This window comes from Prunus dulcis, chromosome 1, assembly GCF_902201215.1.
Source record: "Prunus dulcis chromosome 1, ALMONDv2, whole genome shotgun sequence".
In the NCBI taxonomy this organism is placed as follows: Eukaryota; Viridiplantae; Streptophyta; class Magnoliopsida; order Rosales; family Rosaceae; genus Prunus; species Prunus dulcis.
In genome coordinates, this window is record NC_047650.1 from 21,806,890 (window position 1) to 21,821,603 (window position 14,714).

The following is a 14,714-nucleotide window of genomic DNA, read 5'->3' on the forward strand; positions in this document are numbered from 1 at the left end:
CAGCTTGTTTGCGCCTGCTTTCTTCATTTTCTCTCTCTTGCCTCTCTAATAACCTCATCGTGTAAGATATTGAAAGTAGAATGTGTTTTCTAAAATATGAGAAATGAAAGGATAGAGAAGATATGGTGTGAGAGGTCTGAGTTGAGGCTGTGGTTTATAGAGGGATTTAGAAGATAAAGATGACACGTGACGCAATTTTAAAGGGTGAAAATATTATCTGAAATCAAATATTTGTATTTTATAATAAATATCGACACGTGGTAACCGAGAATCTGATTTGAAATTTGAGATGTCAATTTTATAATAAACACGAACACGTGGCAATCAAAAATCTATTGCTTCTCGTACCACCGGGATCACCACACTGTGACCACATTCTTCATTGCCACCATCACTACTCGGAATTCGCAATGGAGCTGTCATGGCGAAACGAAAAAGATTCCCAAATGAACTTTGAGGCAGATAAACCTCTGACGCAAGCCCACAGCATGGATCACCCTATACAACTTATTCTTGGTACAATCCTTTGTAGCCGCCACAAACCGACTCCATACATAAGGTTTCAACCCGTGTGGGGTGTTTCTTCAAGTATATGTTGTGTTCTGTTTGTACCTAGTTTTGGTAAATGGACCAAAAATGGTCTAATGAGTTAAAAGAATATTTTAAAGAAGAAAAGTAGGCCCTGAACACTTATCTTCTCTTAATGGGTCATCTTTTTCCTAACAGGCTTTTTTGAATGAATCAATAATAAGGCCCAAATTGTAAAGGATCAGATCCTTGTCTCGCACTAAAGGTTAAAAACTGATAAACATGTTTTCTAGGCCTAAGTGGGAGGCTAAAGGGGATTATCACCATTAATGATGACTTGACCTTCTTCTCTCCCAGCAAGAAAACAAGCTATACAGAAGCCACCAAAACCAGAGAATGAACAAATTGCCAGCCATGTCTTCAAGTACAAAGGGGTCAAATCAAGAGAGCTTCACAAAGAAAACTTATGATTCTTGCCAGAAGCCCTCCATCATTCCCTCTATGAACCGGTTAAGACCAACAAACCAGCAGCTGACCTTGAACCACAAGCCAAAGGTCTTTTCGCAGTTTCCAGCATTACGAGCTCCTTCCATCTCTATAAATAAAGAGGTTCTACTTTAGAAGAAAGGGACTCTCTCTCCAAAATCAGAAGCAAACGTCTCAAAAAACACTTGACAACTCTTAAAGATAACAATCTGCCTACTTTCTTTAGATAACCAGTCGACAACTCCTGTGATTATCTATCGTTGCTCTGTAATATTCATGGTATGATTTTCTTTTAAAAGTAATTTGTTTCAATTCATGTAATCCCTTAACTGTATTGAGAAATCTTCAATCTTTCTTTCCTTGCTTTGTAATTTGAATTTAAGGATGATTGATGGGTTTAATTGAAGAAGGTTCTGTTATTCAGTCTCGTTTACACTTAGATCAAGTATGAGTTGCAGAAAATTGTCTTAAATAAATTCATCTAATTACCTTAAACGAATTATAGATTATTTTAGCACGTAAAATTAAATTCCTGCCTTCGTTCCTATATAAAAGTCCAAAGAACCAACGTTCAGTCCCGAAAGGGAACTAGGGCCTGAATAAAACAGTAACGATATGAGGGATAGGGGCTTGAATTATACCATTGGGCACGAGTTAACTATTAATCCAGCCCGAGGATGATACAGATATTGAAACTGGTTGATAAAACCTGGATAAGGTCTTACTAACCACTATCTTGGTCTCTCTCTCTCTCTTATCCGTTCAGGCACTGCTCATGCTTGTCAGGGTGACACTCGCGAAGGAAAGAATATTGAAGTCCTCTTACTAACCCCCCCTTGGAGCACAATGGCTTGAGAAGAAGTCCAGTGAAAGATGCGTGAACTCCGTCAAAATCAATCATTCACAACCATCCATACCAGATTTATTGGGCTGGTCATATACCCAATAGTAGCATGCCTACGCAACACCATGAATCAAAGTCGAGAAGAGTTGAGAGACAGGGCCTCGATCCAGCCCACTTCCTCTTGGCAGACTGATTCAACTTTCAATTTTGTTCAGAGATTCAAGAAGTTCTCTTTGCGAGCCAAGAGACACATCCAATCGGGGCATTAGTGTTGATCCAGCAAGCCTCTCCGTTCCTCCGAGCAGAACCGACCCCCGCGTGCTACGAAAAGGAGCGGCAGACGGAAAAAAGGACCAACATGTTCATATCTTCCTTGAAGGTTCTCTATATTTGAGAGGCATCAAACACAAACCTTTTTATTACCCTGTCCTTTGTGATGCCAACTTCATCATCATATGCAATATTAAAGTCCTTTGGTGGGAAGAGTGTGGATGAAATAAACTCCGAAGGGTTTACGTTGGCTTTATCTCCACAAGCAATGGCTGCCCAAATTTTGCTGAACATGAAATACGACAACCCATCAGCAATCTTATAGGAAATGCATTGACCAATTGCAAAGCCTCCACATTGAAATATGTTGAGTTGGACCCTTAAGGGCAATAATTTGGTAATATCATAAAGTTCGAAGGGCATGAACTTGTTGAGCTCACTATGGATATGGTTGTTGAGAACATCAAAGAGTGTGCAATCTAGTACTCAAGCTTCGACGACAGGGATGCCCTTGTCGTTGCAATGTATGAACTGGTTGTGCACGATGCGTCCAGCTAAAGGTTTAAGACCTACAATAATGAGTTCTTGAGGTGGTTGGATATTTCAGTGATGTTGAATTGTGTCTTGGCATTATGTTCATAGAAGAGGAGCAAAGGGTTTTAAACTTGGGGAGCTATTGGATCAAGAAAGGAGAATTGGTAGTGGCAAAAATGGTTAGGGGTTGGAGAAGATGGTTTGCTAATCTCCTTGGAGATCACCTCAACTTCAACCTTCATTATTCTTCCCATATCCTAATTAATCAACTCGATAGCGTTAATTAGTAAGAGAAAGGTTGTGTTTGTTAATGTTGATGGTGTGGTTCTACATGTATCAACGCCTATATAATATATATATATATATATATAGAGAGAGAGAGAGAGAGAGAGAGAGATGTGAAGTAAAGACAAATTCAAATTGTAGATTATGTGATTCTGTTCATACTCAAGACTGTAGGTCGACCAGAAAAAAAGAAGTTGTTCAACTATAATATCATACCGAGAGAATGTCAAAGGGTGAAATATTGTTTGATTATGCGTGGTTCTGTCAATGAAATATCATGGTTTTAGTTTGTATGATTTGTGGAGTCATGAATACAATATATTAGGTTTGTTGTTTAAGGCTTGTAAATAACTGTTTATTACAATTGTAACAACTCTTCCGTACGTACGTATCATTCACAGTTGATCTAAATGTTCACTCATTTTTTATTTCTTGATTGTGGAATTTGAAATTAAATATGAAATACAAAGACAAAAGAAAATAATTTAATCCTTCATAATTTTATGGGAGATTTACCATTATACCCAATATAAGGGTCCAAATTATATATATATATATAAGAAAACTTATGTGAAATGGACTTTAGAAACACATTCATATTCTATTTACAATATGCAAAGAGGCTTTTAACTTCTTATAAATTACAAAACTGTCATTTATTTCTTAAAACAAGCTCAACTCTAAAACCTCATAAAAAAACTCCAAAACACTCAATAGGGCATTAAAGTAATTTAATAATCAAGATTAAATTCAATATTGTGAACTGTCATTTTTTGGGTTTTTTTCTTTTTTTGTATATAAAAAATTAAATGATGTAGAATTTATCTATATCATTACTAGTGCTAAGAATGAGTATATGACTAAATATCCCTAATTTTGTTGTGTCACATCAGATTTTTTCCTTCATGAACAACTTTATTCAATCCAAAGCTTATAGGATTATACAACAAGCAGTTCTAAATAATAAATAAAACATAAAATACAAATCCAAGCACACTAATCCAACAATTTCTACCAGGGACTAAATCTTAGCATCTTGGGCTTGATAAGTACATGACAGCAGCTGCTCATCCTCTTGGAACTTGGCCATGTCTTCCTCCTTCAAATTAACCCATGCTTCAATCCCACCACCGGACTCGGTATCCATGAAGACAACCAAATTCTTAAAAGGGAGGCTAGCCGACCCGACCCACACGGGCTTTCCCCACCCAAAGTCCGTTTCATAAAGCGGGAACCTGCACAAGCTAGTAAAGTTCAACGACACCACTTCGCCTTTCATAAACTCTGCTACTCGCTGCTTCAAAAAGCTCAAGTGTGTGCCGCCATCTCTCAGCGTACTCAGGTAATCACTGTCGATCGTCTTCAAGGCATCTCTCATCTGGCCAACCAGCCCATAACACGTGTCCTTGCTCCGGTCAAACGACAGCGTCGCAATCGCAAACCGGCTCACGTTTCCAATATGATACTCGGGAAGTGGTGGGTCCATCCTGGTCCGTAAGTTGACGGCGTGAAGCACTTGGTAAATTTTTTTCGGGTTGGGCTCTCCTTGGGTGGAAGCTATAAACCGGGCCCATATAAAAGATGAGAGGGCCTCAATGCGGGTCGGGTATCTCTCATTCGAATTATTTTCGGTGTACTTTGACCTAAGAGAAGCAACCACAGAAGCACTGAAAACAAACCTTTTGGTCACAATGTTTTCTCTGATGATCCCAGTGCTTGGTTTGTACCCAGATATGCTTCTGGGTGGGAAGAGGGTGGCCACATCAAAAAGTGGGGGGCTAACTGCACTGTTTTTGATATCACAATCTCCCCGAGATACTAAGGCCCAGCTGTTTAGGAACGTGACGACTGAGAAGGCATCGACAATTTTGTGAGAAATGCAAATTCCAATAGCCATGCCACCACAGTCAAATATGTTGACTTGGACAGCAAGAATCAAGTCACCCACATTGTCTAGGTTGTACGGGAGTAATTTGTTGAGTTGGTTTGGGTTGGGTTGGGATATCACGTCAGATAGCAAGCAGTTCACTTGGGCTTGGACATAATGTACACCTTGGTCGTTGCAATCGACGTAGGCATCGTCGATAACACGTCCAGCTAGCGGATAATATTGTGTCAAGATCTCCGATAAGGATTGCTTAACCCGATCAGAATATATTTTGACATTGTTGGTGTAGAAAAGAATCATAGGCATGAAAATTGGGGTGGCGATTTGGTCAAGAAAAGAAAGTTCATGTTTACGGAGATGGGGTGGGGTTGGTGAAGAAGGCTTAATGCAATCTCTCTCAGTAACTTGGATCCTCATCATCCTATAACAATATTGAGAATTAAGGATGGTTTGAAGAAAGTGGTTGTGCAAATGTGGCTCGGGATTGCGATATTTATAGTGTGCTCCCTCCAATGGTACCAATTAAGTTGGCCTACATCTTATCTTAATGAATAACGTGATCATGCAATATGGAGGACGTACGTGTTCACTTTTCTCGCCACTAAAATGAAAAAAACATAAGCCGAATCGAAGGCGGTGCTAAGCTCTCTATCTGTAGCTCAAAGGGGGTACTTAATTTTTGTAAACAAGAAGATTATAATTGAACACACTTGTAGCAATGCGGATTTAGCTTTTCTTTGCGTATTCAGTCTACCTACGAGTGTTATTATAATTGTCAACGCAATCTAGAAGAGGTATGAACATATATATATTATACCCACACTGGCAAGAAATTGAACACTAACTTACAAGCCTCGAGCTAGCGCCCATATTCATTGACCAAGTCACCCAGAAATATTATATTCAAGATTCAACGACCCAAAAATTTACGATTCAGATGGAGAATAATAAAAATTAGTATGATGTTAGCTGGTTAAATTTGGAGAGCAAACACACACATAAATTAGTATGAGTTCATGCATGACGTACGAATACGATTGACAGAGATCACATGCCTAGTAAACCAACTATATTTTCAAGCTTGGATTAATAATGTCTAGAGACATATCCATTCTGAAAACTTGCATGGATATATATATATATGCACCTAAATTGACGTTAACACATTTGAAAAATTTTCCTCTCTTTTAAAGCACTTAAATTAGGGTTTGCGTTATTGATAGATATTTCTAGATGATTGATTAAGGCAGCATTCAATTTAGTTGTCAATGGTTTTATCACCAACTATCTAAGCTAACACAAACCTAAATTACCTAAATTAACGCAAACTTGCATGGACCATACTATATTTTCAAACTTGAATTAATTTACGTTTAAGTAGCCCATTTATGTGTAATATTGGACTTATCTCATGGCTTAGATTGTTAACTTAAATGGATGGATATGTGCACAGGACAGAGTGGGTGACCGCCCATCCCAAATTTTTTTAAAACAAAAAATGCTTTCGTATCTTATAAAAGTCTAGCCCAACTCTCTCTCTCTCTTGGGTGGGCAACATCTTCTCATTCTCATTGTCAACAAAAAGTATTCTTCTCGCTCTCTCATGTCCTATATATAATTATAGTTTTGATTAAAATTGAGTATTCTAGGGATTAATTATAATTTAGAGATTTTGTTGAAATGTTTAATTTGTTGTTGATATTGTTGAGATGCTCTATGACAATCCGTTTGATTTTTTGTTGGTGTTTAAAAAAAAAAAAAATTTCTACATAAAAAAAATGTTAGTATATATGGAGATGCATTTTAGAATAAGGCTTATTACATCCCCATGTATCTTTTTATGTTTATTAATAAAAGTTATTCGTATCGTTAAATTTAATATGTGAGTTTTCCCCACTTGACCTTCGAATCATGAATCCACCATTATGAATATGCATGGCCCATAATTGACATTAACACAGTTGAAAATTTTCCATCTCGTTTAAAGCATTTGAAAATTGATAAGATATTTCTAGCCAGCTATGGCTGATTGATTAAAGCATATTCAATTTAGTGGTTAATGGTTTTATCACCAACTAACTACTAAAAAGTCAGGTCTGATGGACAGTATATATCCATCATGAACATCACTTTGCAAATGTGATCAATTTATGGTTTGCGTGAAGCAGCATCTTTCTTACGTCATGAACAATAATTAAATATCTAACACGGTACTGAATCAACTATATAGCTATAAGATTAGTAGTATTTTTCTTCACGCTCTTAAATTAGTGGTATTTCTCTATCTGTTGTTAGAAGAGATTTTGAATTTGAATATATATTTTTCGTATATTGATTAAAAATACAAAATTAAAAGCTTTACATCAAATACTACTGTACTTATAAAGACCCAACCACCTAGATGAGAGAAATTTATTTATATATAATTTATTAACATAATCTATGATTTTGCTATTGTGATGAGGGATTTCGAGTTTCTGCATTTAGAATTTGTGCATTTCGACACATCCAAACCATATAAAAGATCATAATAAATTATAAAAGTAGAGAAATACACCACTTCTAAATGTAGATACTCACGATTTTGTGAGGAGATATCTAGATGATAGAAATGGATAAATGCATTAAAACCAGATGAGTACCAAAACATAAGTGGTAGGACAGTAGTAACGAAAGCAACGGCAAGCTAACTCCGAAGTTCAAATCCAAACAAGCAATACCTACATGCGAAAAGCACGGAAAATATATATACCAAAAAAGTTTAAACTTAGCAGTCAAGTCTTTGCTTTTAGCAGGATTGCATAATGTATATACTTGTTGAAGCGTTATAGATTTAATGTATCTACTGACACAAAGTTAAAATATTGGTCTTTAGAATATTTGGTCAAAGGCTTCATCGCATAGTTAATTACTAATGTAATCAACCAGTCTTACTCTTTTGTGTTTGTGTGTGAGAGAGTGTGTGTAGATATATAGTGTATTAGTGTACATATACATAGTTATTTTAGCAAATGTCATTGTAAATAAAGAGGAAAGCAGGAAGGGATATAGTAAAAAATACATGGTGCTACACAATAATAACATTCAGATATTTGTTTTTCAATGATTCAAACCATTTATTTTTTAGATCTTCATTCATAAATCACCCTTACAAAAAATTAGACAAATCAGAAACTGTTTAGACATCTAATTGTGTCCTACAAAATCAGTGAACACGGTGCTTCGAGAAAGTACTAATATTTCAATAATTTAATTAAGTGGTCAAATGATATTGGATTCAAGTGATTTTTAACAGAGATGTGATTTTCGAATGAATATCTACAAAATAGATGATTTGGATTAATGAAATACAATGTATGGTGGGCTCTACAAAGATGTCCCTCAATCAAAACTCAATATATATATATATATATGTATGGTGCAAGCAAGCAATTCAAAGTATGTTTCAATTTAAAAATAACTGATTATTGCAGTGAGTTAGGGGAATCGATCGGATTGAACTTACTATTGAGCTGGTCCTCATATACAAGGTGACATATGTGATGACCCAATAACCCAATATCTAAACTTTCAAGCAACATTAAAACGGGGTCTTTTATAATTTTTTTTTCTTCTTCTTCTTCTTTTGTTAGTACTGTTCATCCATTTAAGGTCGCTGACTCGAAGCGTACGACAAACTGCAAAAGAAATGTGAGCAGGCAATGACCCAGACAGACCTTCACAATTTTCCAATTCTGAGACCCACATGAAAATGATAAGGTACCCATCTAGTCTCTAGACGGTGTCTTCCTTTACATTTGTCGATTACATATAATGTGTATGCCAAAAGTCTATATTTTCAGCTCCATTGTTAGCCATTGACCAAGACAACACACCGTTTTTTCTTTGAAAGCTTTTATGTATGGTGACATATGAAAAGGTCGTCTCTAGGACTCCACTAACTCCTCCAAATTTTTTTTTATTTTAATAAAAGAAAATAACAATAAACGGCAAATATTAACGACAAATGAAAAATAATAAAATTCGACAAAAGATACAAATTTATTATCTTTTCTATGTTATGAAAACTAATATGTATTGATGAATTCATAGAGTATGAAGCGAATACAATGGTAATGTGCTATACAAACTATATATATGTATTTGTGGAGAAGTTCACGCGAGGATTTCTTCTTCTTTTTTTGGCCTTGTACGGTAAAAAACCCTACATTCTTTTCAATGATAATTCAAAGACAAAGAATGAAATTAAGGCAACAGCAGCCAAAATAAAATAGAGAGGCAAACTGGGGAATAATATTGCAGCTTATTGGTCTGGAATGAAACCTAGGATGTGGCCTAAATTAGCCACTTTAAGTTGGCCATTAAGAGCATCTACAATCATGCTCTCTATTTTTTAGTTAAAATTTAGCTAAAAACATATAAAAGCTATTTTAGGAACTGTCTATAAAATTTTAACTCTAATCATACTCTCTAGTTTAGAGAGTCATAAACGCTATAACTCTTTTTTAATTGGTTCATCTCTATAAAAAAAATAATATAAAAAATAGTTAACATTAATTAAAAGTTTAAAATAATAATTAATAAAACAGCATTTAAATTATAAAGAGTCACTAGGAATATGAATTTATTATTTATTATGGAGCTTAAGTAAATAATAAATTCATATTTCTATTTAAAGGACTAAAGCTCCATTGTTATGAAACTTTAAATAGAAATATGAATTTATTATTTACTAGCTCCATTGTATTATAAATATGATCTCCTACAAGAAGAGGAATATACAGAAAATTCTCACAAACAAATATTCTCATATTAGGTTTCATATTTTAGCATAGTATCAGAGCGATGATTTTGGAATAGCTGACTTTAGTTTAAAACCCCTGCCGCCACTATGGAGGTTGATGATTTTTCAACCCTCATGGAGGAAGTACCACCGACTCCTTCTCTCCTTCTCAACTAACCATAGCCGAGTTAAGTGGTCGGGTGGCTCAGCTCCTACAAATGCAGACTCAACCTCGCACCTTATCTTGAATCAGGATCCTATTTTGATAACCCCGAACTCGATCCTGAATCAGGATCCCATTTTGACGACCCCGGCCTCGATTACGATGACGACCCCGACCCCGAATCTGTCTATCATTCAGACCCTGATCCCGACTTCGACTCAGACTCAGACCCCCGACTCAGGCTCAGATCTCGATCTAGATTCCTACTAAACATGTATCCTATGCATCTTTCGCTGCATAGATTATGACTTCGGGACACATGACGTGATTGCGCATAATGTGGTGATCCGAGATACACTCATGAGACTTGTTTTAAATTGCATGGTTACCTTGAATAGTGTCAAAGATCGAATACAACGCGATACGGCTAGTAATGGTATTGGTTATGGATTCCATACTTCGGATAAGAGTAATTCCACAAGCTGGATAATTAATTATGGTGCAACTGATCATATGAAGTTTGATCTTGATGATTTTCTGAATACTACCCAACCCCGACGAACTTGTATTGCAAATGCCAATAGAGTAGCTACTTGTCCTGTGACATGAGCTGGCAGTGTTGCCCCTTCATCCTTTCTTTTATTGTCTAATACTTTACTTGTTATATCTTTATCCAATAAATTAATATCTATTAATTAAATTACTTAACAATTGAATTATTGTAGTACGGAAAGATATAGTAGAAAATACACCAAAAAAGTTTAAACTTAGCATTCAAGTCTTTGCTTTTACTAGGATTGCATAATATATATATATATATATATATATATATATACTTGTTGAAGCGTTATAGATTTAATGTATACACTGACACAAAGTTAAAGTATTGGTCTTTAGAATATTTGGTCAAAGGCTTCATCGCATAGTTAATTACTAATGTAATCAACCAGTCTTACTCTTTTGAGAGAGATAGTTAATTACTAATGTAATCAACCAGTCTTACTCTTTTGAGAGAGAGAGAGAGAGAGAGAGAGAGAGAGAGAGAGAGAGAGAGAGAGGGTGTGTAATTATATATAGTGTATTATAGTGTTCCCGTTTTCATTTATGTTATGTTATAAATACAAAGTGACATATGTGATGATGACCCAAAAACATTAAAAGTGGGTCTTTTATCATTTATCTAATTCACCCAAACAGACCTTTGCAATAATCTAATTCTGAGACCCACATGAAATAATCTAGTCTCTAGACGGTGTCTTCCTTTACATTTGTCGCTTACATATAATGTGTATATACTACACTACATGTGTATTCATTTTGTCAATATTTTCAGCTCCATTGTTAGCCATGACGAAGACAACACTCCGTTTTTTTCTTTGAAAATTTTTATGTATAATGACAAATGAAAATGGTCGTCTCTAGGACTTCACTACCTCCTTCAATTTTATTTTATTTTTAATAAAATAAAATAGCAATAAACGGCAAATGTTAGCGACAAATGAAAAATAATAAATTTCGACAAAAGATAAAAAGTTATTATATTTCCTATGTTAGGAAAACACACTGGTAATGTGCTATACAAACTCTATATATATATTTGGAGAAGTTCCTGTGAGTTTTTTTGTTTTTGTTTTTGGCCTTGTACGGTAAAAAACCCTACATTCTTTCCAATGATAACTCGAAGACAGAGAATGAGGTGAAGGCATTGGTTGCACCACCTCCTTCCTTGCTCTTGGTTCTGATTCTCTGGTTCTTCATTTCGAGATGGGCTATCGCGGCTTTCTTATGGATGCTTGTACGAGATCAATTTCGTTATTGTTGGTGAATTTCAGATCGACTATGTTTTTATGGGCTCTTTCGTTTGATTCGCTGCTGGTGGTGGTTTTGTTTTCTTTGTTTTTATTTAGGTCTTTTGTGGCCGACCTGCTTTTTGTGCATTTTTTGCCTTGTGGGCTTTACGCCTTTACGTGTATTTTTTGTTTTTTTGCTGGCCTTGTGCCTTTTTAGTTCCCGTTTGGTCAGGATCTTGATCTTCATGCTATGCCTGCGCTTGGGTTTTAGTTAGATCAGGTCCTGCGTTTCGTTTATATTGCGTTATCTTGCGGGTGCTCTTTGATCGGCCCCCTTGTACTGTTCCTTGCACTTTTGGTGTGGTATGAAACCTAGGACGTGGCCTAAATTAGCCGCTTTGAGTTGGCCATTAACTGTTCAATTGTCAACTTATATATCTAATCTGTCCAAAGTCCTAGTGCTCAAAGAATCTAAAATATATCATCATCTATATAACACAAGTTGGCCAATCATTCCATGTTTGACAAATAAACAAATGATATATATATTCATATTTTAATTGATTTTATAACAAGTTGGTATACCTCTAGCCGCACAGACCTTCAGGAGGAGGTCACTGTTCTTCATCATCCCCTCTCCACTCTTCCTCATCTCCTCTCTGCTCTGACGACGCACAAATCCCCCTCCCCTCTCCTCCCTTCCCATCCCTTCACCTTCCTTCTCCTTTTTGTTTTTTTTTTTGTTTTTTGTTTTTTGCAGATCTAGGATTCGGGCTTTTGATTTGCTTGGGGACGATGTAGCTGCCTTTGTTGGTTTTGTTGGGTTATTTTGCAGATCTCGTGTATTTTAATTTTTGTTTATAATAAGGGCATTAATTCTTTTTGAGTTTGTTGTGTGTTTGTAGTCTCTACTTGTAACTTTTTATTTGTGAGAGTTTAAAGATTGTAATTTGCAGTTATAGTTATGTATGTTGAGGTCTCTGCTTGACTTTTGCAAGCTTGCGCCTTTTATGTCGGAATTCCTTTTAGCCATTTATGGCCATGTGTGGAGGTACACTTGTGCCTCTGATGTTGCCGGTGAAGTCCTTGTATTCGGATTAACCCTCTGTGATTACTGCGCCTCCGTATTTGAAATAATCATGTGTAGTTATCTGTATTTATACTAACTTTTATAATTGACGACCTTTATATCTGAATTATAAATGCAATCTAACGACTTTATCTATTTGAAAAAACACAAGAAGGTGGTACACAAAAAACAATTAGAATAGTTAATTCTTCCATCTTATTTCACAACATTAATTGATCATGAACACCAAACACATTACACCACATGATTTAAAAATAGAAATAAACTTTTTTACACTTGGAAACTTATAACACACAAAATTAACCAAAGAAAATTACTGTAAGGTAGCAAATTTATATATTATATGCCAAAGCTAGTAAATCAAAGTTTTCACCCCCGATTTCTTCCAACTGTGGTTGGGTGAAACATATTTGAGAAACTCCTCATCAGCTTCAAATATTTCCATGTCTTCCTCCCTCAAATTAACCCACGCCTCCACCCCATCGCCGCTTGGAGTGTCAAAGAAACTCACCAAGTTTCTAAACGTCAAACTGGCTGACCCCATATAAACAGCCTTCCCCCATCCAAAATCAGCGTCGTACATCGGGAACCTGCAAAGGCTCGTGAAGCTAAACGGCACCAACTCCCCTCGTTTCACTTGCGAGGTGCGCTCTTTCAATAAACTCAAATGCTGGTGCCCATCTTTCAGTTTCTTTACATACTCCGTGTTGACTTGCTTGAGCCCCTCTCTGACGTGGCTCACTATGGCTTGTAGTGTTGAGTCGGACACCGACCGGTCTTTGGGGCCCACGGGCACTGGTGGGATCGCTTGTGACTGTAAACACGAATTTCTTGCGACAAATGAGACAAGAACACGTGTACAAAATAATATTGTATTTATGAAATTTAGGGTTACAATCTCTGTATTGAATCCTCTGATTCGATTTCCAAAGTGTTTAAAAAAAATTTGTGTTTGATACAAGGGTCGTAGAGACTTGATCTTGATCAAACGGGTAGCACGAAGCTTGTTTGGTGTTTGGGATTTTTATGGTGAAGGAACCGGCACGTATTTGTTGTGCTTGGTGGCTCTTCCAAGGTAGGGTGAAGAATGCAGAGAGTTTTCTGTTTCTTCTGAGTGCTAGGTTTTTTTCTCCGACCTCTTCTTTCGTCTTGAGGCCTCCTATTTATAGGCTTTTGTCGGATGCTTGACCTAAATAACTTTCCTTGATTTGTGGGATTTGATTTGATTTAAATCAATTCCCATAATCTGGCAATTTAACCAGATTATCTCCAATTGATTAACCTGATTAATATTTGATTTAAATCAAAGTCAATCACAGAAGATTCTTTCCTTTAATTTTGTCTTCATCTTGAACCGTTTGATGCACTCCGTCGGATGTCGCCATTTGTCATTTTTGACAACTAAATCGATTTTGATGAGTCACACGCCACATGGGCGAATTACGGGGCCCACGATTTAATCCACCGAACCCTAATTATTTTCTTGTCAATGGAATTTATTACACCAAAATTTCTTTGTCTACAAATTGCCCCCACTTCATGATGCATTGTAGACATGGGCCTTTTCACGTGTAGGAGGTGCAGCTTGAAGTGTTCCCCTTTCTTTTCTTTTCTTCTCTTTTTTTTTTTTTTTTTGGGTTAGATATCATTGAGAATATCTAACCTATTTCCAACGTTGGTTTCCCTTTTTTTTTTTTTTTTTGGGTGATATTATTAAGCTTAATAATATCCAATATTGGTAAGATCTTGGAAAGCAAGATACTTTCCTAAACTAGGAATGAGAAACCCTAGCATCACTAGGAGCTTTGATGGTCTTTGGTTTCTTTAAATAACACTATGTTCATGAATATTGAGATCAACCAAATAGAAAAGCAGAAAAACTCCTCTTGTTGGCGAGAAGGTCTACGACTTTGAAGTTTGCATCATCCGAATCTCAGCAACCAAAGTGGTGAGAGTTGCTTGTTGGTAAGCTTGAACCCATTCTTCTTCTTCTTTTTTTATTTTTTTTATTTTTTATTTTATTTTATTTTATTTTATTTTTATTTATTTTTTT

General features: G+C 36.0%; 2 protein-coding genes and 1 pseudogene across 2 annotated transcripts in view; all 3 read right to left on the reverse strand.

The window, feature by feature from the left end:
• Window positions 1-324: 324 nt before the first annotated feature.
• Window positions 325-2,904, reverse strand: LOC117616469 (annotated as a pseudogene).
• Window positions 2,905-3,847: 943 nt separating this feature from the next.
• On the reverse strand, window positions 3,848-5,273 carry LOC117615218 (stemmadenine O-acetyltransferase-like). The gene has a single exon (XM_034344259.1). The coding sequence runs from the start codon at window positions 5,253-5,255 to the stop codon at window positions 3,969-3,971; it is 1,287 nt and encodes a 428-aa protein (XP_034200150.1). The 5' UTR covers window positions 5,256-5,273; the 3' UTR covers window positions 3,848-3,968.
• A 7,688-nt stretch (window positions 5,274-12,961) lies between these two features.
• LOC117615890 (stemmadenine O-acetyltransferase-like) overlaps window positions 12,962-14,714 on the reverse strand; it is a 7,482-nt gene continuing 5,729 nt past the window's right edge. The window contains exon 3 of the mRNA XM_034345064.1: window positions 12,962-13,468. Within this exon, the coding sequence (XP_034200955.1) occupies window positions 13,014-13,468 (455 nt within the window). The 3' untranslated portion in view covers window positions 12,962-13,013. The remainder of the gene's footprint in view (window positions 13,469-14,714) is intronic.